At 42.3% G+C, this 24,836-nt stretch overlaps 2 protein-coding genes across 2 annotated transcripts in view; one reads left to right on the top strand and one right to left on the bottom strand.

Moving 5' to 3' along the window:
• Positions 1-569: 569 nt before the first annotated feature.
• Positions 570-24,836, bottom strand: part of RABGAP1 (RAB GTPase activating protein 1) — a 238,587-nt gene continuing 214,320 nt past the window's right edge. The window contains exons 29-30 of the mRNA XM_077283511.1: positions 766-837; positions 570-604 (exon numbers count right to left, since the gene is read on the bottom strand). The gene's annotated coding sequence lies outside the window, so the exon portion shown is untranslated. The remainder of the gene's footprint in view (positions 605-765; positions 838-24,836) is intronic.
• Positions 3,742-24,836, top strand: part of LOC143808924 (uncharacterized) — a 32,322-nt gene continuing 11,227 nt past the window's right edge. Inside the window, exons 1-2 of the mRNA XM_077292102.1 lie at positions 3,742-4,548; positions 6,325-6,704. Coding sequence (XP_077148217.1) covers positions 3,906-4,548; positions 6,325-6,704 — 1,023 coding nt within the window. The 5' untranslated portion in view covers positions 3,742-3,905. The remainder of the gene's footprint in view (positions 4,549-6,324; positions 6,705-24,836) is intronic.

Raw genomic sequence — 24,836 nt, 5'->3', positions numbered from 1 at the left:
ATTCTTCCCAGGAGCCGCCGGCTTTCAGTCATAGTATGATGCTCTGGGCACTCCTCTATGACTGAAAGCCGGCGGCTGTAAGCACACTCCGGCACTTTTGACTGACAGCTCAGGATGCAGTGTATCAGTGCTGAGCCGGCTGTCAGTCAAAATGTCAAGGCTTGCAGGATTGGTGCTTGATCGCCAGGGGATTAAACAGATGAGTGTTGCCTATTTTAATTTTTCCTGTTTTTGAAACAGCCAGGCAACCCAGTTTGGTTAAAAAAAAAAAAAATGCTAGAAGGCTAGAAAATAACAACTTGCTGACTGTGGGAATTACTGACTCTCAAAACAGGGCTCTAAAATGCCCCCATTAGTTGATGAATCGAGCAATGGAGGCTAATGCACGGCCACCGCTCTATTCCGTTGGGTTATTTTAAAGCCCCGGTTTTGAGTTGGGACAACTGATTTCACCGCCAACTAGAAAGGTATTAAAAAGTGTTCTCCAAACACAAGGTTGATGACCAAGAATGGTGACTCTAGACAACTGCCCATACAGCCCACCTAGAGACTATTGAAGGCTTTTTATTGAGGTCTCAAGTTCAAGTGGCATAGGTAGAGAGTTCTATAAAAAAAAAAAAAAAAAAGAAGCTCTGTAACATGCGGCAGTATGTTTTATTACAGGCAAAACAATTATACTAATGAAAATATATTAGAGAAATGCACACAATGAAATGCTCCAATATCTGACAGCCATTACCCAAGCTTCAGTCAGTCTGAACGTACCCGGATTTTCTCAATTTCGGCTTTGTTTGCCGACTGCTGCTTCTCTAGTCGATCACTCAGCTGGGAACATATCTGCAAATGAACAAGAGAGTGGAATTACTTAAACAACAGGGATTTTCACTTATTATCCATAGTACCAACCAGCTAAAACTATTGTTCAGGATTATGATAACGATGACTGATATCTACAATCAATGATGAATATCCGATCATTGCTGGGGGTCCGACACCCAACCAGACAGCAGTTTTCATCTCCGAACGTAAGAAGTGGACACAGCCGAGACAGCACAGCGTTACTTACAAGAACTGATGCTCAAATAAATATAAAATACACAAACAATAACAATCTGATCCCCTCCTGTCCTTCAATCTTACTATGCCTAAATGCAAAAATTGCAATCAAAAGGTTGAAATATTTATGGCAATTTTCTAGATGTCTCGAGCTCAATCTTTCCCTCTCGCAAACCTATGACTGTATAAAAAAAAAAAAGAAGTTATCTGCAGAAGGAGCCTCTCCCCACTGCGCTGTCTGCGATCGGTCACATATAGTTAAACTTCCACCCTCCGAACATTTAAGGCCGTGTTCCCACGATGAGTATTTGGTGCAGAAAATATGCAACATCAAAAGCTTACCAATTAAGTGAGAAAATACAGAGTCAAAAACTCATCTGCTTAGATCTCACAGAGCTCAGTTTCTTCATCTTCCTCTCACCCTGTACTCCTGATGGGCACCATAAATTGTCTGACAAGTTCCCTTTAACTTTCCGAACCATGTACATTACACTTGTGCCATAAATGAATGAGCACAGACGTGGACCTGTCAACGGCATAAAGGACCGAGAGCGGAACGATCCAGCAGGTAATCTATTCACCAGGAATCGGCGACGGCAGTGTGAGCACTGACTTATTCATTGTCTACCCCGACCACATGGTTTATTTCTGTACTTTCCACGACTCTTCCTCTATGCATTGTTTAAGCGATGCACCGCTACAGCTTTCTTATGAATCACAGGTCTACAAAAAATTTTTTCTCAAGAGCTGTTTTGGTTATTCCACGTAATCTTAGTTTTTAAGTGCGCTGAATCCGAAAATGACCTCAGTTTTGTCATAGGACATCACCTTTTCTGACAATTTAAGTAACTATGTTAAATAAGACAATACCTCAAAATAAATGAAAATAGACTCATAAAATTAATGTTTTATTACAAATGTTTCATGAAAATCATTTTTTAACTGCAATGAGCTCACAAACACACTAAAATCAATTCTTCTTCCCTGTGAGGCTTCTCCTGGTCCATTTACGCTTGTGAGTAGCATCTGGAATGTCTCTCTGAGGCCTCCAACAGTAGTCTGCCATCATTGTAATGCTCGGTCTTCCCTGGTATCTTCTTTCCATCTCTTTAATGTCCTGGTGGAATCGTTCACCTTGCTCTTCACTCACAGCTCCCAAATTTTCAGGAAAGTTGATAAGGTGGGAATGGAGGAAATGCCCTTTCAAACTCATCAGGCAACCTAAAGCTGGAAATGCTTTCAGCATTCGGCCAACGATTTTTTTGTAGTCAGGGTCTTTGTTATTGCCTAAAAATTTCTCTACGACCACTTTAAAGGCAAACCGCCCTTCTTTTTGAGGATATTCACCACAAATGTAACAGAAACTGTCAGGCGAATTAATACACTTCCGCTGAACCATAATGCTAATTTTGGGAAACACGGCTGAATATGACGAGCTAACATGAACTGAGATGAAAAAGTGTGAACAGGCGAGAACCAAGATAAAACAATTGAATCAAGCCCGGGCATGTCAGAGCCTGCTCGTTCAGCTTGCAACATGTTGATGCTGGTTTCATTAGCTCACTCTGAAAGTTCTTTTCTTTGAAAGTTATATTTTTTGGCATTGTATATCTTCAATGCATTGATGTGAATTAATTAATAGTAATTTTGACTTTCAAAACCCCAAGATAAAAATACCAAAAATTGGAAAAATATACTAAATTTAAAGAGAATTTTGCATTTTGTGGCAAATCCTGACTTCCAGGATTTTTTTCAATATTTTTTTTGTTTTCAGCACACCAAAATACATGGAAATTAGATGAAAATAATCAAACAGCCTTTTAGTCGCAGACCTGTGTATCTATTATCTATCTATCCATCTATCAATCAATCAATAAATCTATCATCTATTATCAATCTATCTATTATCTATCATCTATTATCTATAAATCCATTAGGCTGGGTTCAGATTGTGTTAATAGCAGCCAGTTCAGCACATACGCTAACGGGCTGCTGTTAACGCAAGTGCCGACGTTCCATCTGCGCTACCAGTGACGGACCCGGAAACGCTGCAGCCTGCGTCTCGGGTCTGTCACTCAATGACGGCACATCGCTAGCGCACGCCCATTGTGGGCGTGCACTAGCGATGCATCCGACATTGCATTCAATGGCGGCGTTAACGGACTACGTTACACCGCGTTATGCCGCGGTGTAACGTAGTCCATTTAACGGAGTCACTGAACGCAATGTGAACCCAGCCTAATCTATCTATTATCTATCGATCTATCCATCTATTTATTATTCATCTATATATCTATCATCTATCTATTATCTATCATCTATCTATATATCTATTATCTATCTATCGATCTATCCATCTATTTATTATCTATATATCTATGATCTATCCATCTATTATCTATCTATATATATATTATCTATCTAATATCTATCATCTATCTATCTATTATCTTTCTATATATCTATTATCTATCGATCTATCCATCTATTTATTATCCATCTATATATCTATCATCTATTATCTATCTATTATCTATCATCTATCTATCTATTATCTATCATCTATCTATCTATTATCTATCTATCTATCCATCTATTTATTATCTATATATCTATCATCTATCCATATATTATCTATCTATATATATTATATATCTATTATCTATCTATCTCTATCAGCTCTCTCACGGTGACATCATAATAAGACCGATGTCACAAGTGATGTGATGACATCATCACATTCTATATTCCAGTGTTACAGCCTAAGGGAATCACTGCCTTACAGACTCCCAAGGGTGAGGTAGCCCCTTTTGTTTTTCGTGACAAACGAAGCAAAAATTGTTTAGAAAATGGAGAAAGAGAGAAGAAGAGCCCAAAGAGATCGGGTTCTGAGAGAGAGGAGAGGAATCAATTTAGAGCAGGAACCATTGTTCGCTTTAGGGCGAAAAGACACTATACTACCGGACATGGACACTGACGCCTCAGAAATGGCGTCCAAACATCAATATCTGAGAAAGACCAAAAGATATGAGATCCTTAAAAAGAAAAGAAATATGGAGAACCTCATGGAGTCTCACTCTGCAGCCTCCGCTGATCTTCACAGGGCCATGCTTATCTCCTTGAAAAAAATCGGAGCTCTGGTCCCTGAAATACGGAGGAAGAACAAAGATGCCATACTGAATAAGCGGAGAAACATCGGCGCAGAGTTAGAGCTGGAAGAGGTTCTCAATGAAACACCGAGACATGTCACAATCTCCAGATCTGAAAGTCTGGAGACACCGAGCCTACAAAGAGCGGCAGCCCAGAAGAGGATCAGGAACAGCAGAGACTGGGTTGTCCAATGTAGGAGACGCCTCATCTATGCCAAACCCATAATAAATGGGAATGGTGCATTACGGAGGTCCGGGACATCAGCTGAGAACATCTCCATCCCAGAGACCAAACAGCTGAGTGATTCTCCACCAAACACCTCACTGGATAAAGAGGAACCAGGTAAGACGGAAACTGCTCTGTATAATAAGGCTGGGGTGAGGGGGATTATACTCCGAATATTATGTACTGGCCTCAGTTATCAAAAGGGCAGAAAAACTGTCCTTGTTGTCCATAGCAACCAATCACGATGCGGCTTTCATTGTTCCATGGAATGTTAAGAAATGGAATCTGTGCTGTGATTCGTTGCTATGGGCAACAGGGACATTTTGCTAATAGACAGTTTTGATAAATGAGGGTCAAAATATTAGACATTTCCTGCTCATTTACATAATTCTGTTTAAAACTATTACATGCTCTGGAGCTATATTTGTTAACCCCTTCTTGACCTGGTAAGCATCCGTTTTTTTCCTTACTCCTTATAAAACCCTATAGAATATATAACTATATATATATAAAACTATTTTTATTTTTTCTGCCAATGTAGCTGTATGTGAACTTGTTTATTTAGTGGACCAAGCTGTAGTTTTGGACACTATTTATTTTACCTTTCAATATTTTGGAAAATAGGTAAAAAGATTGAGAGACCGCTTTATTTCTTCTGAAAAGATAGCTAATTTGCATATTGTTTTCTCCCCGTTGTCAGTTCTCCTTAAGAAGAAACATCAGCATCTAGACCCATATTTCTGCACAAAACACTTTTTTTTTAAATCCCAGGTTACTTGACATATAATAGAATAGGCCATGTCTTTCCATACAGGAATTCCGCTGGCAATGCAATGTACACTGGAACAGATTTCCCCAAAAATTGCATTATATACTCTTCTAAAATTCTTGTGCCGAATTCCCTCACACCAGACTGTTCATCTCATTCATTAGGACCTATGAATATTGCTGAAAATTGCCAGTTGTTATGTGTTCAGAGGACATCTGCTGGAGACAGTGTGTAACCTCGAGGTAGAGTCAGTGCGGACCCCCAGGCTGCTCTAAAATGGTCCAACACTGCTGAGAGATAGCAAATATCACATTCCCATGCTTGGCTTCCTCACACCCAGAAGACATTGCCAAATTGCCAATTAAGCCAGGCAGAAATAAGTATTTGTGGTAGAACAGCTGGAGCCCACGGAGAGCTGGTGTAAGGCTAGGGTCACATTGCGTTATGTGACCGCGTTTAACGGACTACGTTACAACGCGGTGTTAACGTAGTCCATTAACGCCGCCATAGCCTGTAATAGTGAGCGCGTCGCTAGCGCCCGCCCACATTGGGCGGGCGCTAGCGATGTCGCGTCATTTGAGTGACGGACCTCGGACACTGCTTGCAGCGTCCACGGCGCGCCCGAGGTCCGTTCCTCGCTAGTGCAGATCGGGGATCTGCGCTAGCGGGGACGCCGAACGCGGACCCTAGGGAAGCATTGCGTTAGCGCAACCCGCTAGTGCTATGCGCTTAACGGATTGCCCTAACGCAATGTGACCCTAGCCTAAGAGAGTACTGGCAACTCGGATTCAGAAGGAAAAACATATAATATGCAAAGACCCTGCCAAAGTATACGTAGGGAAATGGCACGCACTGCAAGGGGCACAGTCACACTGAACACCAAACCTACTATTTAGGACTCTGCATATAGAAAAAAACCTCCTGAAACATTTCCATTGTCTACATTTCAGGACAGAATGAACATGAATCATTGCATTATCATTATATGGCAGGGATCATGGAATGAAAGGGACAGTTCTGTTAGAGCATTAGAAATAGGAACAATGTGCGTTATACACAGAAAATGTTCTGTATTCATCTTCTAGGTCTCTTTCAGTAAAATCTAAAATATTTTGTATCTACAGCTAATATCTACAATGACCCCGTATGTCCAGCTACTATCTACAATGACACCGTATGTCCAGCTACTATCTACAATGACGCCGTATGTACAGCTACTATCTACAATGACGCCGTATGTACAGCTGATATCTACAATGACTCCGTATGTACAGCTACTATCTACAATGATGCCGTATGTCCAGCTACTATCCACAATGACGCCGTATGTCCAGCTACTATCTACAATGACCCCGTATGTACAGCTGATATCTACAATGATGCCGTATGTCCAGCTACTATCTACAATGACGCCGTATGTCCAGCTACTATCTACAATGACGCCGTATGTACAGCTACTATCTACAATGACACCGAATGTACAGCTACTATCAACAATGACGCCGTATGTACAGCTACTATCTACAATGACGCCATATGTACAGCTACTATCTACAATGACGCCGTATGTACAGCTACTATCTACAATGACACCGTATGTACAGCTACTATCTACAATGACACCGAATGTACAGCTACTATCAACAATGACGCCGTATGTACAGCTACTATCTACAATGACGCCATATGTACAGCTACTATCTACAATGACGCCGTATGTACAGCTACTATCTACAATGACGCCGTATGTACAGCTACTATCTACAATGACACCGAATGTACAGCTACTATCAACAATGACGCCGTATGTCCAGCTACTATCTACAATGACACCGAATGTACAGCTACTATCAACAATGACGCCGTATGTACAGCTGATATCTACAATGACGCCGTATGTACAGCTACTATCTACAATGACGCCGTATGTACAGCTACTATCTACAATGACGCCGTATGTACAGCTACTATCTACAATGACGCCGTATGTACAGCTACTATCTACAATGACACCGAATGTACAGCTACTATCAACAATGACGCCGTATGTACAGCTACTATCTACAATGACGCCGTATGTACAGCTACTATCTACAATGACGCCGTATGTACAGCTACTATCTACAATGACGCCGTATGTACAGCTACTATCAACAATGACGCCGTATGTACAGCTACTATCTACAATGACGCCGTATGTACAGCTACTATCTACAATGACGCCGTATGTACAGCTACTATCTACAATGACGCCGTATGTACAGCTAATATCTACAATGACGCCGTATGTACAGCTACTATCTACAATGACGCCGTATGTACAGCTACTATCTACAATGACGCCGAATGTACAGCTACTATCAACAATGACGCCGTATGTACAGCTACTGTCTACAATGACGCCATATGTACAGCTGATATCTACAATGACGCCGTATGTACAGCTAGAATCTACAATGGCCCCGTATGTACAGCTACTATCAACAATGACACCGTATGTACAGCTAATATCTACAATAACGCCGTATGTACAGCTACTATCTACAATGACGCCGTATGTCCAGCTAATATCTACAATGACCCTGGATGTACAGCTGATATCTACAATGACGCGGTATGTACAGCTGATATCTACAATGACGCCGTATGTCCAGCTAATATCTACAATGACACCGTATGTACAGCTGATATTTACAATGATGCCGTATGTCCAGCTAATATCTACAATGACGCCGTATGTACAGCTACTATCTACAATGACGCCGTATGTACAGCTAATATCTACAATGACGCCGTATGTACAGCTACTATCTACAATGACGCCGTATGTACAGCTACTATCTACAATGACATCGTATGTACAGCTACTATCTACAATGACGCCGTATGTACAGCTACTATCTACAATGACGCCGTATGTACAGCTAATATCTACAATGACGCCGTATGTACAGCTACTATCTACAATGACGCCGTATGTACAGCTAATATCTACAATGACGCCGTATGTACAGCTACTATCTACAATGACGCCGTATGTACAGCTAATATCTACAATGACGCCGTATGTACAGCTAATATCTACAATGACACCGTATGTACAGCTAATATCTACAATGACGCCATATGTACAGCTAATATCTACAATGACGCCGTATGTACAGCTACTATCTACAATGACGCCGTATGTACAGCTAATATCTACAATGACGCCGTATATCCAGCTACTATCTACAATGACACCGTATGTACAGCTAATATCTACAATGACGCCGTATATCCAGCTACTATCTACAATGACACCGTATGTACAGCTGATATCTACAATGATGCCATATGTACAGCTAATATCTACAATGACACCGTATGTACAGCTGATATCTACAATGACGCGGTATGTCCAGCTAATATCTACAATGACGCCGTATGTACAGCTGATATTTACAATGATGCCGTATGTCCAGCTAATATCTACAATGACACCGTATGTACAGCTAATATCTACAATGACGCCGTATGTACAGCCAATATCTACAATGACACCGTATGTACAGCTACTATCTACAATGACGCCGTATGTACAGCTACTATCTACAATGACGCCGTATGTACAGCTAATATCTACAATGACACCGTATGTACAGCTAATATCTACAATGACGCCGTATGTACAGCCAATATCTACAATGACACCGTATGTACAGCTACTATCTACAATGACGCCGTATGTACAGCTACTATCTACAATGACGCCGTATGTACAGCTACTATCTACAATGACCCCGTATGTACAGCTACTATCTACAATGACCCCGTATGTACAGCTGATATCTACAATGACGCCGTATGTACAGCTAGAATCTACAATGACACCGAATGTACAGCTACTATCAACAATGACGCCGTATGTACAGCTACTATCAACAATGACGCCGTATGTACAGCTACTATCTACAATGACGCCGTATGTACAGCTAATATCTACAATGACGCCGTATGTACAGCTGATATCTACAATGACGCCGTATGTCCAGCTAATATCTACAATGACACCGTATGTACAGCTGATATTTACAATGATGCCGTATGTCCAGCTAATATCTACAATGACGCCGTATGTACAGCTACTATCTACAATGACGCCGTATGTACAGCTAATATCTACAATGACGCCGTATGTACAGCTACTATCTACAATGACGCCGTATGTACAGCTAATATCTACAATGACGCCGTATGTACAGCTAATATCTACAATGACACCGTATGTCCAGCTAATATCTACAATGACGCCGTATGTACAGCTACTATCTACAATGACGCCGTATGTACAGCTACTATCTACAATGACGCCATAAGTACAGCTGATATCTACAATGACGCCGTATGTACAGCTGATATCTACAATGACGCCGTATGTCCAGCTAATATCTACAATGACGCCATATATCCAGCTAATATCTACAATGACGCCGTATGTACAGCTTATATCTACAATGACCCCGAATGTTCAGCTACTATCTACAATGACGCCGTATATCCAGCTAATATCTACAATGACGCCGTATATCCAGCTAATATCTACAATGACACCGTATGTACAGCTTATATCTACAATGACCCCGTATGTTCAGCTGATATCTACAATGACCCCGTATGTACAGCCAATATCTACAATGAAGCCGTATGTACAGCTACTATCTACAATGACGCCATAAGTACAGCTGATATCTACAATGACGCCATAAGTACAGCTGATATCTACAATGACGCCGTATGTCCAGCTAATATCTACAATGACCCCGTATGTACAGCTACTATCTACAATGACCCCGTATGTTCAGCTGATATCTACAATGACGCCGTATGTACAGCTACTATCTACAATGACGCCGTATGTCCAGCTACTATCTACAATGACCCCGGATGTACAGCTACTATCTACAATGACCCCGGATGTACAGCTAATACCTACAATGACGCCGTATGTCCAGCTAATATCTACAATGACCCTGGATGTACAGCTAATATCTACAATGACGCTGTATATCCAGCTACTATCTACAATGACGCCGTATGTACAGCTACTATCTACAATGACCCCGTATGTACAGCTACTATCTACAATGACACCGTATGTCCAGCTGATATCTACACTGACCCCGTATGTACAGCTGATATCTACAATGACGCCGTATGTACAGCTAATATCTACAATGACGCCGTATGTCCAGCTGATATCTACAATGACGCCGTATATACAGCTAATATCTACAATGACACCGTATGTACAGCTAATATCTACAATGACGCCGTATATCCAGCTACTATCTACAATGACACCGTATGTACAGCTGATATCTACAATGACGCGGTATGTCCAGCTAATATCTACAATGACGCCGTATGTACAGCTGATATTTACAATGATGCCGTATGTCCAGCTAATATCTACAATGACACCGTATGTACAGCTAATATCTACAATGACGCCGTATGTACAGCCAATATCTACAATGACACCGTATGTACAGCTACTATCTACAATGACGCCGTATGTACAGCTACTATCTACAATGACGCCGTATGTACAGCTACTATCTACAATGACGCCGTATGTACAGCTACTATCTACAATGACCCCGTATGTACAGCTACTATCTACAATGACCCCGTATGTACAGCTGATATCTACAATGACGCCGTATGTACAGCTAGAATCTACAATGACACCGAATGTACAGCTACTATCAACAATGACGCCGTATGTACAGCTACTATCAACAATGACGCCGTATGTACAGCTACTATCTACAATGACGCCGTATGTACAGCTAATATCTACAATGACGCCGTATGTACAGCTGATATCTACAATGACGCCGTATGTCCAGCTAATATCTACAATGACACCGTATGTACAGCTGATATTTACAATGATGCCGTATGTCCAGCTAATATCTACAATGACGCCGTATGTACAGCTACTATCTACAATGACGCCGTATGTACAGCTAATATCTACAATGACGCCGTATGTACAGCTACTATCTACAATGACGCCGTATGTACAGCTAATATCTACAATGACGCCGTATGTACAGCTAATATCTACAATGACACCGTATGTCCAGCTAATATCTACAATGACGCCGTATGTACAGCTACTATCTACAATGACGCCGTATGTACAGCTACTATCTACAATGACGCCATAAGTACAGCTGATATCTACAATGACGCCGTATGTACAGCTGATATCTACAATGACGCCGTATGTCCAGCTAATATCTACAACGACACCGTATGTACAGCTGATATTTACAATGACCCCGTATGTACAGCTACTATCTACAATGGCGCCGTATGTACAGCTAATATCTACAATGACGCCGTATGTACAGCTACTATCTACAATGACGCCGTATATCCAGCTAATATCTACAATGACGCCGTATATCCAGCTAATATCTACAATGACGCCGTATGTACAGCTTATATCTACAATGACCCCGAATGTTCAGCTACTATCTACAATGACGCCGTATATCCAGCTACTATCTACAATGACCCCGTATGTACAGCTTATATCTACAATGACCCCGTATGTTCAGCTGATATCTACAATGACCCCGTATGTACAGCCAATATCTACAATGAAGCCGTATGTACAGCTACTATCTACAATGACGCCATAAGTACAGCTGATATCTACAATGACGCCATAAGTACAGCTGATATCTACAATGACGCCGTATGTACAGCTGATATCTACAATGATGCCGTATGTCCAGCTAATATCTACAATGACCCCGTATGTACAGCTACTATCTACAATGACCCCGTATGTTCAGCTGATATCTACAATGACCCCGTATGTACAGCTAATATCTACAATGACGCCGTATGTACAGCTACTATCTACAATGACGCCGTATGTCCAGCTACTATCTACAATGACCCCGGATGTACAGCTACTATCTACAATGACGCCGTATGTCCAGCTAATATCTACACTGACCCCGTATGTACAGCTGATATCTACAATGACGCTGTATATCCAGCTACTATCTACAATGACGCCGTATGTACAGCTACTATCTACAATGACCCCGTATGTACAGCTACTATCTACAATGACACCGTATGTCCAGCTGATATCTACACTGACCCCGTATGTACAGCTGATATCTACAATGACGCCGTATGTACAGCTAATATCTACAATGACGCCGTATGTCCAGCTGATATCTACAATGACGCCGTATATACAGCTAATATCTACAATGACACCGTATGTACAGCTACTATCTACAATGATGCCGTATATCCAGCTAATATCTGCAGTGATGCCGTATGTTCAGCTACTATCTACAATGGCGCCGTATGTACAGCTAATATCTACAATGATGCCGTATATACAGCTACTATCTACAATGACGCCGTATATCCAGCTAATATCTACAATGACCCCGTATGTACAGCTAATATCTACAATGACGCCGTATATCCAGCTAATATCTACAATGACCCCGTATGTACAGCTGATATCTACAATGACCCCGTATGTAAAGCTAATATCTACAATGACCCCGGATGTACAGCTAATATCTACAATGACCCCGTATGTACAGCTGATATCTACAATGACACCGTATGTCCAGCTGATATCTACAATGACACCGTATGTCCAGCTACTATCTACAATGACGCCGTATGTACAGCTACTATCTACAATGACCCCGGATGTCCAGCTAATATCTACAATGACCCCGTATGTACAGCTACTATCTACAATGATGCCGGATGTACAGCTACTATCTACAATGACCCCGGATGTCCAGCTAATATCTACAATGACCCCGTATGTACAGCTAATATCTACAATGACCCCGGATGTACAGCTACTATCTACAATGACACCGGATGTACAGCTACTATCTACAATGACCCCGGATGTACAGCTGATATCTACAATGACGCCGTATGTCCATCTAATATCTACAATGACGTCGTATGTCCAGCTTATATCTACAATGACGCCTTATGTCCAGCTACTATCTACAATGACCCCGTATGTCCAGCTACTATCTACAATGACGCCGTATATCCAGCTAATATCTACAATGACACCGTATGTCCAGCTACTATCTACAATGACGCCGTATGTCCAGCTACTATCTACAATGACGCCGTATGTCCAGCTACTATCTACAATGACGCCGTATGTCCAGCTAATATCTACAATGACGCCGTATGTCCAGCTACTATCTACAATGACGCCGTATGTCCAGCTAATATCTACAATGACGCCATATGTCCAGCTACTATCTACAATGACGCCGTATGTCCAGCTAATATCTACAATGACGCCGTATGTCCAGCTGATATCTACAATGACGCCATATGTCCAGCTACTATCTACAATGACGCTGTATATCCAGCTACTATCTACAATGACGCCGTATGTCCAGCTAATATCTACAATGACGCCGTATGTCCAGCTGATATCTACAATGACGCCATTCTTTAATGTATATCACCGTTATGAATAAATAATAAAGGCCAAAACTCAGCAAATTTTATACAATAGCTTTCAATTTTAATAGACGGGAGCAGTAGGAGATTGCAACACAAAATAAATTAATACATAAAAAAAAAAAACCACAAGCTAAGCAGAGGGTTCGGCTTTACAGAAAATGTCAGTAAGCTTAAAAAAAATATATATATTATAATTATATATATATATATATATATATATATATATATATATATACACATACATACATATATATATACAATATATATATACGGTATATATATATCATAAAGTCGCTAATCCTTATTCTATAATATCTGGGTAATTCCTGTGGGATCCCAGTCGAGGAGGACCCTGGTAAACATGTGAGAAAAAAAAAGTGTAGGGAAATTTGATAATGCTCTAATATTCTGCTCGAAATACAATAATTAAATATAAATATTATATAAATTATAATTATTCTATAAATTAGAAATAAATCAGTACATCATGCTGCACAGTGTATAAGTATGTGCTCCACTACTCTTTCTTTTCCTCAAAATAAGTACCCTATATGGGGAGCAATATTGGGTCCCTTCCACATTACAGGAGCTTTTATGACATTGCATCTAGGGATGAGCCTAGTGTTTGGTGATGCTCGGCTATCACTCGAGTATCACGTTGCTTGGATGTACTTGTTACTCAGCGAGTAATGGGCAGTGCTTTTTGTAAAACTCGAATCCCCGCCCCACATCTTTGGCGCCTGTTACACAGCCAAAAGACAGGCGGTTATTCCCTGTGCGTCACTGTAATGCCGTAGCCATCTTGGTTGTGGCATTACTGTGATTGGCTGGCCGTGTGACATCATCAGGGGTTATAAAAGAACTGGTGCCGCTCGGCTCGGCACACTGACGCCATTGCACAGCTCTGTGACACTTTGTATTGGAGGGACAGTGTCCTAGTCCAGGTCTGTGTGCACAGGATAAGAGCCCTTCTAAAGGTACCTTCACACTAAACGATAACGATAGCGATATCGCTGAGTTTGACAGGCAGCAGCGATCAGGATCCTGCTGTGATATCGCTGGTCGTTGGTTAAAGTTCAGAACTTTATTTGGTCGTCAGATCGCCGTGTATCGTTGTGTTTGACAGCAAAAGCAACGATGCCAGCGATGTTTTACAATGGTAACCAGGGTAAATATCGGGTTACTAAGCGCAGGGCCGCGCTTAGAAACCCGATGTTTATCCTGGTTACCATCGTAAAAATAAAAAAAACAAACTACATACTCACCCTCTGATGTCTGTCACACGTCCCTCGCTGTCCGCTTCCTGCACTGACTGAGTGCCAGCCGTAAAGTAAAAGTACAGCACAGCGGTGACGTCACCGCTCTGCTGTTAGGGCCGGCACTCACACAGTGCAGGGAAGCGGACGCCGGGGGACGCGAATGTGAGTATGTAGTGTTTGTTATTTTACATTTTACACTGGTAACCAGGGTAAACATTGGGTTACTAAGCGCGGCCCTGCGCTTAGCAAGCCGATGTTTACCCTGGTTACCCGGGGACCTCGGCATCTTTGGTCGCTGGAGAGCTGTCTGTGTGACAGCTCTCCAGCGACGCTGCAGCGATCGGCATCGTTGTCTGTATCGCTGCAGCGTCGCTTAGTGTGAAGGTACCTTAAGGGCTAATCATCGTTTGTATCACATACAATCTGTATTTAGCCTAGGGAGGGAGAGTTGCAGGAGCAGGGAGAGTGACAGAATCCAGTCCGTAGACCGGGATTAGGGCTGTGCAGTCCATTGGCAACATATAGCTACATCATTTTTTGGGGGTGTGGGGGTTAAAAATTGAATATATTTTGATTCATCGAGTACGTGATTTGTGCTAATTCTTTGTGTTGTATATATAGACAAATACATACACATATATATATATTACATACACACAACCACACACAACACTCTAAGAGCGCATTAAAAAAATGTTGCAGGCTTATATTTCTCAGCCATACAGTTTTGTGGGTTCTGCGGTACATTTCTGTGACATCGAACAATCCACACATGTGTTAAAAAATTGGATGGATTACATTCATCACCCATACACTATTCCGTGGTGTGGGTAAAATTTCTGCGATGCCATGTAAAGAAGAAGCGGGCATCACTCAGAAATAAAAAAATGATATTAATGTCAGGGTGCTGCCATTGCGCCCAAATGAGTACTGAAGCAAGCAAGAGAAAAGAAGGTGCAAACAACGAATTTTAAATGTTTATAATGGTTGCACTGATGGATTACCCAATAAAGCTTGTTTTCGCACTTTATTTAGCGGTGTGCACCGTTGTTTGCACCTTCTTTTCTCTTGCTTGCTTTAAAATTTCTGTGATGTTACCTAATCCAGGGAATATTTAAGTTTTTTTGTAGTGTAAAAGTTCTCATCTATTTCGTGGCCTGGGGTACATTTCCTGTGTTATATAAAACTGAATTCAAAAAGCGCTCATGAATTTTGCAAGCTTACATTTCTAAGCCATACAGTATTACACGGTCTGGGCACATTTCTGTGATTTTTAAAACTGATTGAAAAAGTGTTTAAAAATGTTGTAGGGTTACATTTCTCAGCCATACAGTATTAGTGATCTGGGTATGTTTCTGTGGTTTATAACACTCCAAAAAAGTGTTAATTATTTTTACAGTATTCAATTAGTCATCCATACAATGTAACATGCTTAGTGGGTGACAAAGATGGCAGAAGCTCGCGAGAGTCATGAGGTAGTGACCAGAGGAATATCGGAGCCAGAGGAAGCTGGTGCAACAGCAGAGGTGGCAGAAGCCTGTGGTCCTGATCTGGCTGATATGCTGGACCCATCAAGGTCCGAACCCAGGCTGTATCATTTATGGCTGGGGTTCCTGGGAATTGCAGAAAGAAGAGCCAGGATTCAGGAACTGGTGAGCGAACTGTGGGGCCTAGGCTGATTGGAAGACACAAAGAGGCGAACCAGGATCATGTCTGGACAAATGTTCTCAGGCCTGCCAGCCGTAAGATAACAAGAATTGGTGGTAGTTACTTACGTCTGTCAGCGGAATAGGGTGTCCACTGAGCAGTTTGTGACCTGTCATCACACCTCGTTCAAACATCAAGCAGCAGAGAAGGAACACTTAACTCGAAGGCTACAAGAGCCAATGGCTGGAACTAGGGTCACATTCCCCAAAATAGAAGGGCAACATGGCTGGTATGCCGTGGGTGTGATCCTAGAAAGAAGCATGATGAACCCTTCTTGAGGAATGAATAGGCCTAGGAGAGGCTCCTTGAGGTGGCTCGAGACACGACTACTACCACTCCCAAGAGATCGTGCTGTCCTTGAGCTTCCCCACGTCCTATGCGCAGATGGTGCAGGTGAGGCGGGGCTCTTGTCCATATTTATATGTTGGGGGATAAGTCAGTATCTGAAGCCAGGTCACTTACAGCCCAGGCACATGGCAATCGGGCTCCATAAAGAAGGTGAAGGCAGTGCCCCCAGCCTCAAGAGGAAGGAGAAGAAGTGAATACGAAGAGGATTACTGTATTATCCTGCTTATAATTTTTTACTGGCTTTGTACATCGCCTTTATGAATGTAGGAGTACATCAACTACACTTTTAAAATATTTGAATGAGGCATGCAAGCTGTAGCCTTGTAGGGGTCTATGGATGACACTCCTTACAATGTTTTACTGGCTTTGCACATTCTGCAAATCATTTATGAGTGTATAAGTACACAAAGGTTCCTTTGAAAATATTTAAATTCAGAACATTTTTATGAATTCAATGACTTATCCATACATATTCACACGGTTACTGTTGCATTACGGTGGAATGTAAAACTTACAAAAAGCATTGAAAAATATTTCTGGATTAGAATACTCTATCAGATTATTAGGTGCTTTCTGTAACATTTTGGTGGTATATAACCGTACAAAAAACTAAAAAAAAAAATAGGCTTGGTTACATTTCCAACCCATACACTATTCTGTGGTCTGGGTTCCATTTCTTGGATACTTAACACTTGAAAAAAGCATTTAAATATTTTGCAGGGTTACATTTCTGTCATATATCAACCATTTTGCTGGTATTATGTATTTTGTGGTCTTGGGTACATTTCTATGATACATAACACTTTCAAAAAGTGTTAAAAAATTTAGCTGGGTTACATTTCTCACCAAAACACTATTCTGTGTTCTGGGGTACATACTGTATTTTATGATATATAACACTTTTTAACTGTTAAAGTTTATCACCCATACACTATTTCGTCTTCTGGGATACATTTTGTTGGTATATTATTGTTAAAAAAAATGTATAAGTATTATATTGCACACCCATAGACTATTCCGTGGTCTGGAGGACATTTCCTTGGTATGTAACCCTCAAAAGTGCATAGCCTTTATCAGTCTAGGAGACCAATACATGACAATTGGAACATAATGTGTATGAGGCCCTCCTTTATGTCTAATACAGGGTCTATCGGAGTCCATTATTTTTGGCAGTTCTTGATTCCTTCATAAATTACACTGAAATTTCCTATTTTTTTTATTTAAAAAAAAAAATCTATTTAGGTTTAATTAATTATATATATTTTTAAAATCTTTTAAAATTTTTCCTTATTTACAAGTCATTATAGAGGAAAAAAAATCTTTCTTAACATTTTTATGCTGTAAGGTGCAATTTCTCGCTGGTTTGGAATGTTTTATGGTCAGTCCTTAAAGTGGAGTAAAAGTATGACACCATTGTTCTCAGCAGCGATCTGGGGGTCAGAGATGCTTCCAGGGGTCTTCCTCCATGCTGTTCTCCTTCCATTCAGCACTTTTCACATCCATTTGAACACTGCCCCCCCCCCCCAGACCTCTTTGTAGGGTCTGCTGGAAAAATGCTCGGCTTTCCACCAACCATCATTATACTCATTACTCTAAACGAGCACTCGAGTAGTAGGAATTGCTTGGGTCGAGCAACAAGCACCCGGGCATTTTAGTGTTCGCTCATTTCTAATCCCATCCTGCATACATAGACATTCATATGTCTATACAGAAGCTCTAACAGCTTCCACTCTTTTGGGAAGACTTTCTAAAACATTATGGAGCGGTTTATGGGAATTTTTACTCATTCATCAAGAGCAGCTTTGCTAAAGTCAGATGCTGATGTTGGGGAGAGCCTGGGACATCCTAAAGGTATTGGGGATGAGGTCCAGGTTCTGTGTAGCAGTTTGGGTTCTTCTACCCCTAACTTCTTCAACCATGTCTTCATGGAACTCGTGCACTGGACACAGTCATGAGAAAGAAAAAAGGGCCTTCCCCAAACAGTTCCCACAAAGATGGAAGCTACAATTGTCTAAAGTTCCTTGGCAGAATGAAGCATTAAGATTTCACTACAATGCAACTAAGGGGTCTTGGCCGATCACTAAAAAAACATGAAGGTTTGGATCCTGCAGTTAGGGAGCCAGCAAAGAGTTGGTGACTTTTCTGCCCTCTGCTCCTCAGCACTCGGTGTAACGTTACATGGTCTCCACTTTGTGGATGAGTTGTTGTGGTGCCTAAACATTTTCAATATTTAGGGAAAACTGACTTTTTACAAAAGTGAAATCCTACAAGACTGCACTGGGATCTGTGAGCAGTTTACCCCCAGCCATTCTGTCACACGTGTTAGTAAAGGTAGACGGCACAGCGAGGAACCTTATTATATACACTGGGGCAATGAGACTGAATGAAAAACATGAATTTAATAATTAAGAAGTTTATCCCAATACTTTTCTCCAGTGGCGTAACTAGAAAGTTATGGGCCCCGATGCGAACTTTGAAATGCCCCCCCCCCCCCCCCCCGCAAAAATATTTTCCACCCAAATTCAGATTTTCCCTATTCATTTCGCACACTATAGCTTTATTGCAAAGTTGTATAGTGTGATCTCAGTGGCGTTACTATCCGGTGCCCCATCCTCCCATCCTGGTATATATCTGTCCCCCGTACTGCCATTGTTATGTAATTTATAAAACAAAATAAACCATTATACTCATCAGGGGCTTACATAGAAGTCATGGGGATCCATATAAGAATCATAATGCACCCCCATAGTATTTCTTATAATATAATGCACCCCCATAGTCCTCTATATAATTTACTGCACAGTTCATAGTCATCCATATAGTATAATACACTCTCCATAGTCCTCCATATAGTACAATAGTATAATACACTCCTCATAGTCCTCCATATAGTATTATACACTCCTCAGTCCTCCATATAGTATAATACACTCCTCATAGTCCTCCATATATTCAAATACACTCCTCATAGTGCTCCATATAGTGTAATACACTGCTCAGTCCTCCATATAGTATAATACACTCCTCAGTCCTCCATATAGTATAATACACTGCTCATAGTGCTCTATATAGTATAATGCACCCCTCATAGTCCTCCATATAGTATACACTCCTCAGTCCTCCATATAGTATTATACACTCCTCATAGTCCTCCATATATTAAAATAGACTGCTCAGTCCTCTATATAGTATAATACACTGCTCATAGTGCTCCATGTAGCATAATGCACCGCCATCATCATCCATGTCGTACAATTCACTTCTCATAGTATAATGTACCCCATAGTTCTTCATATAGTATAATGTATTCCCCATAGTCCTCGATACAGTATAATGCAGCCCACATATAGTATAATACAGCCACCCCATAGAATATAATGCAGCCCCCCTCATAGTATAATGCTGCCCCTCCATACAGGTGCAGTGAGAAAGACATGGGCAAATGGTGACTATGGGGCAGGGGAGAAGGACACAAGGGGGCTAGGGAAGACAGGCACAATGGTGACACAGGGGGGCTAGGGAGCAAGGAAGACAGGCACAAGGGGACACATGTGGGCTAGAAGGCGGGAGAAGGGCACACGGGGACTAGTGGGCAAGGGAGACTGACACAAGGGGACAAGGGAGACTGACACAAGGGGACACAGGGGGACCAGTAGGCCAGGGAGACTGACAAGGGGACACACGAGGACTAGTGGGCAAGGGAGACTGACACAAGGGGACTAGAGGGCCAGGGAGACTGAATAGAGGACACACAGGGACTAGTGGGCAAGGGAGACTGACAAGGGGACACACGGGGACTAGTGGGCAAGGGAGATTGACACAAGGGGACACAAGGGGACTACTGGGCAAGGGAGACTGACACAAGGGAACACAGGAACTAGTGGGCAAGGGAGACTGACAAAGGCGACACGGGCACTAGTGGGCAAGGGAGACTGACACAAGGGGACAAGGTAGACTGACACAAGGGAACACACAGGGACCAGTGTGCAAGTGAGACTGACACAAAGGGACTAGTGGGCAAGGGAGACAGGCACAAGGGGACACACAGGGACCAGTGGGCAAGGCAGACTGACACAACGGGACACACAGGGACAAGGGACACAAGCACAAGGGGACAAGGGCGACAGGCACAAGGGGACACATGGGGACTAGGAGGAAGGGGAGAAGGGCACAAAAGGGCAAGGGAGACAGGCACAAGAGGAAATAAAGGGACTCCTAGGGCAGAGTAGATAGGGACACGGAGCTGCAAGGGGACAGGGGAAAACGGGGGGAGCCTTGGGAGCAAGGAAGAAGGGGGCACATGGATTATGAGGACAGGGTAGATGGGGAACACACGGTGAGAAAGGGGACAAGGGAGACTTGAGAACAGGGCAGACAGGTCACACGAGCGGCTGCTAATGACAGGAGGACAAATGCAGATCTGAGGCTTAAGGGACCCTTCGGCAGCAGGAGGAGGAGGACGCAGCAACAGATTGCAGCTTTTTAGGTTTAGGCACTCAGCCACTCACTCAAGCAGCACCAGCTCCCTTCGACCAGTCTTTCCCTTTGGTGTGGCTTTAGGACCTGTGGACACGCCTCTCTCCAGTCACAAGGTTGGATCACGTGACCGCATTAAATCCATCTTCCCCCATGAAACTGGACGACCTGCGGTGACGCCTCCCTGCTGTAATGGTTGGGTCCTTCTCCTTCACTATTGCTGGATGGACGGGCCCCTAAGCAGTCCGGGCCCGGTCGCAGCTGCGACCGCTATAGTTACGCCCCTGCTTTTCTCCATATAGTGCAATGATCCCACCAGTTTGTCAGGGAGAACACTGGAAAGATCACGCAGATCTCACCGCTGCCACCAGTTTGTCATGGGACAGAACTCTGCTTACTCCAATGGTCAGGACAATTGACTGACGACTGATGGACGCAGCTGCTTCCACTACTAGGCCGGTTATTGGGGAACTCACAGTGAGTGTATGGTAGATACACCGCCGATTATAACAAATTGAATATATATACCAGCTCCACAATGACAAAAGGAACTACTAGCTGCCACCAATCGCTTACACAGGTCGATTGGAGACCCATTATTGGTAAGGTTTGGCTTCACGGGTGCGGTTTTCAAAGCAAGTGGATCTAAGCTATTACATTTTATATAACAAATAAACAAAGGTGTTACAAAATGGAAACAAAACAATACAGTATAAACAATCTCATAAAAGATAAAGTACCAAACCTGCATCACGGAAATGGCTCAGAGCTTGACGGAGGGAGGCACTCCTTAGGAAAATGGACAGAACCCACAGCAAACTGTACCTTCCAGGACTGACAAATAACTAAACTCGAACTCTGATTATTATTAGATCAAGGTTACACCCACAAAACTCCCCTTGGTGAGCTCATGTGGGGGCCGGTTGTGGGATTTGTTAGGTCTTTTAGGATTTTATGAAATCCCCAACGTTCAGAATACCTTCACCCCTGGAGGTCCAAGGTAAGAGATATCGTTGTCATGTTTCTGATCACAATTTTACACTTCTATAGAAATTAAATCTGACATGGATAGCATCATCCATCTTACTGTAATTTACTTGGAGGTGTTAGAAAGGCCTTACAGTGATGTGAGTGAATGCATTATGCTCATCCCTTTCCTACAACGTCAAAAATAAATATCCCATAAATATCATGCAGATCCCTATATTCATCATGGACCACTGGCTCCAGAGCGCCTGTGACAATCCTTTGAACAGAGGAAGCCGATTCATTTGAACAGAGGAAAACACTGCACTTCTCCACCTGTGTGTATACAAATCCTAGACTTAGTGATTAGCTCTCAGGGTAGATCGCCGCTGTAATTACCTGTTCACGACAGGAGTGCATGTTTCAATGGAGGATGAAGTGTCAGCTCTCTATCACTTCCCTAGTTATAATTAATCCCATATGTTCTATGTGAGGGTGAAATGTCCCCTCTCCATGGAGGTCTTTATGGATTTTACAATTTTTCTCTATGACACACGGCCACAAATCAGAACATGCAGAGAGTCAGACTGCCGAGAAGTATAGCAGTACCTGCTTGTAATCTCCAATGATGGAACTATTCTTCTTTATCTCAGATTCTGCCTTATCAAGTTCTCTCCGACACATTTCCTTCAACTGAAAAATAAGATTAAGGACAATAGAAGTTTGAATTTGGGTTGCAGTTGGAATTTCTGGGCTAACTGAGGGCTCTCCGTTGTATTCGGCTTTAATTGCTCTTTCATGTGGTGTCAATGGAATCCGTTAATCAAATCATTGGCTGATCTGACCTCATCTAGTGTCGTGTTGTGAAATTGGATTTTGGGCTCCCCCGGTGGCCACTGGTGGAATTGAACTGGTGTGCATCATCCCCTCTGTTCACCTGTTTCCATCAGGATGTGGGAGTCGCTATTTAACCTTGCTCCTCTGTCACTTCCATGCCGGTCAACATTGTAATCAGAAGCCTTTCTGTGCATGTTCCTGCTGCTAGACAACTCCCAGCTAAGTTGGACTTTAGTCCTCGTTTGTTTTTGCATTTTGTTCCAGTTCACAGCTGTAGTTTCGTTTCTGTGTCTGGAAAGCTCTTGTGATCTGAAATTGCCACTCTGATGTTATGAGTTAATACTAGAGTCTTAAAGTAATTTCAGGATGGTATTTTGATAGGGTTTTCAGCTGACCATGAAAGTGCCCTTTCTGTCTTCCTGCTATCTAGTAAGCGGACCTCAATTTTGCTAAACCTATTTTCATACTACGTTTGTCATTTCATCTAAAATCACCGCCAATATATGTGGGGGCCTCTGTCTGCCTATCGGGGAAATTTCTCTAGAGGTGAGCCAGGACTATATTTTCCTCTGCCAGGATTAGTTAGTCCTCCGGCCGGCGCTGGGCGTCTAGGGATAAAAACGTAGGCAACGCTACCCGGCTACTGTTAGTTGTGCGGCAGGTTTAGTTCATGGTCAGTTTAGTTTCCATCCTTCCAAGAGCTAGGACTTATGTTTGCTGGGCTATGTTCTCTTGCCATTGAGAACCATAACAGTTTGACCGGCCAAAAAGGGTTAAATTATTTGACAGAGAAAGGAGAGAAAAGAGAAGTCTGCTGAAGATTTTTTTTTTTTTTCCCTTCCCTTCAGTTCTGAGTGTGCTTGTAATTGAATCTCTTGCAAGTCTGCCTATATTGCAGCCTTTCTCTCTCTCTCTCTCCTTCTAATCCTGGAATGGCTCTGTGTTCACCTGTTTAAAATGGATATTCAGAGTTTAGCTGCAGGTTTGAATAATCTCACCACGAAAGTTCAAAATTTACAAGATTTTGTTGTTCATGTTCCTATATCTGAACCTAGAATTCCTTTGCCTGAATTTTTCTCGGGGAATAGATCTTGCTTTCAAAATTTCAAAAATAATTGCAAGTTGTTTTTGTCCCTGAAATCTCGCTCTGCTGGAGATCCTGCTCAGCAGGTCAGGATTGTGATTTCCTTGCTCCGGGGCGACCCTCAGGATTGGGCTTTTGCATTGGCTCCAGGGGATCCTGCGTTGCTCAATGTGGATGCGTTTTTTCTGGCCTTGGGGTTGCTTTATGAGGAACCTCAGTTAGAGCTTCAGGCGGAAAAGGCCTTGATGTCCCTATCTCAGGGGCAAGACGAAGCTGAAATATACTGCCAGAAATTCCGTAAATGGGCTGTGCTTACTCAGTGGAATGAGTGCGCCCTGGCGGCGAATTTCAGAGAGGGTCTCTCTGATGCCATTAAGGATGTTATGGTGGGGTTCCCTGTGCCTGCGGGTCTGAATGA

Source organism: Ranitomeya variabilis, chromosome 2 (genome assembly GCF_051348905.1).
Source record: "Ranitomeya variabilis isolate aRanVar5 chromosome 2, aRanVar5.hap1, whole genome shotgun sequence".
NCBI lineage: Eukaryota > Metazoa > Chordata > Amphibia > Anura > Dendrobatidae > Ranitomeya > Ranitomeya variabilis.
Note: the sequence above shows the minus strand (reverse complement) of the source record. Positions and strands in the feature narration are given on the sequence as shown.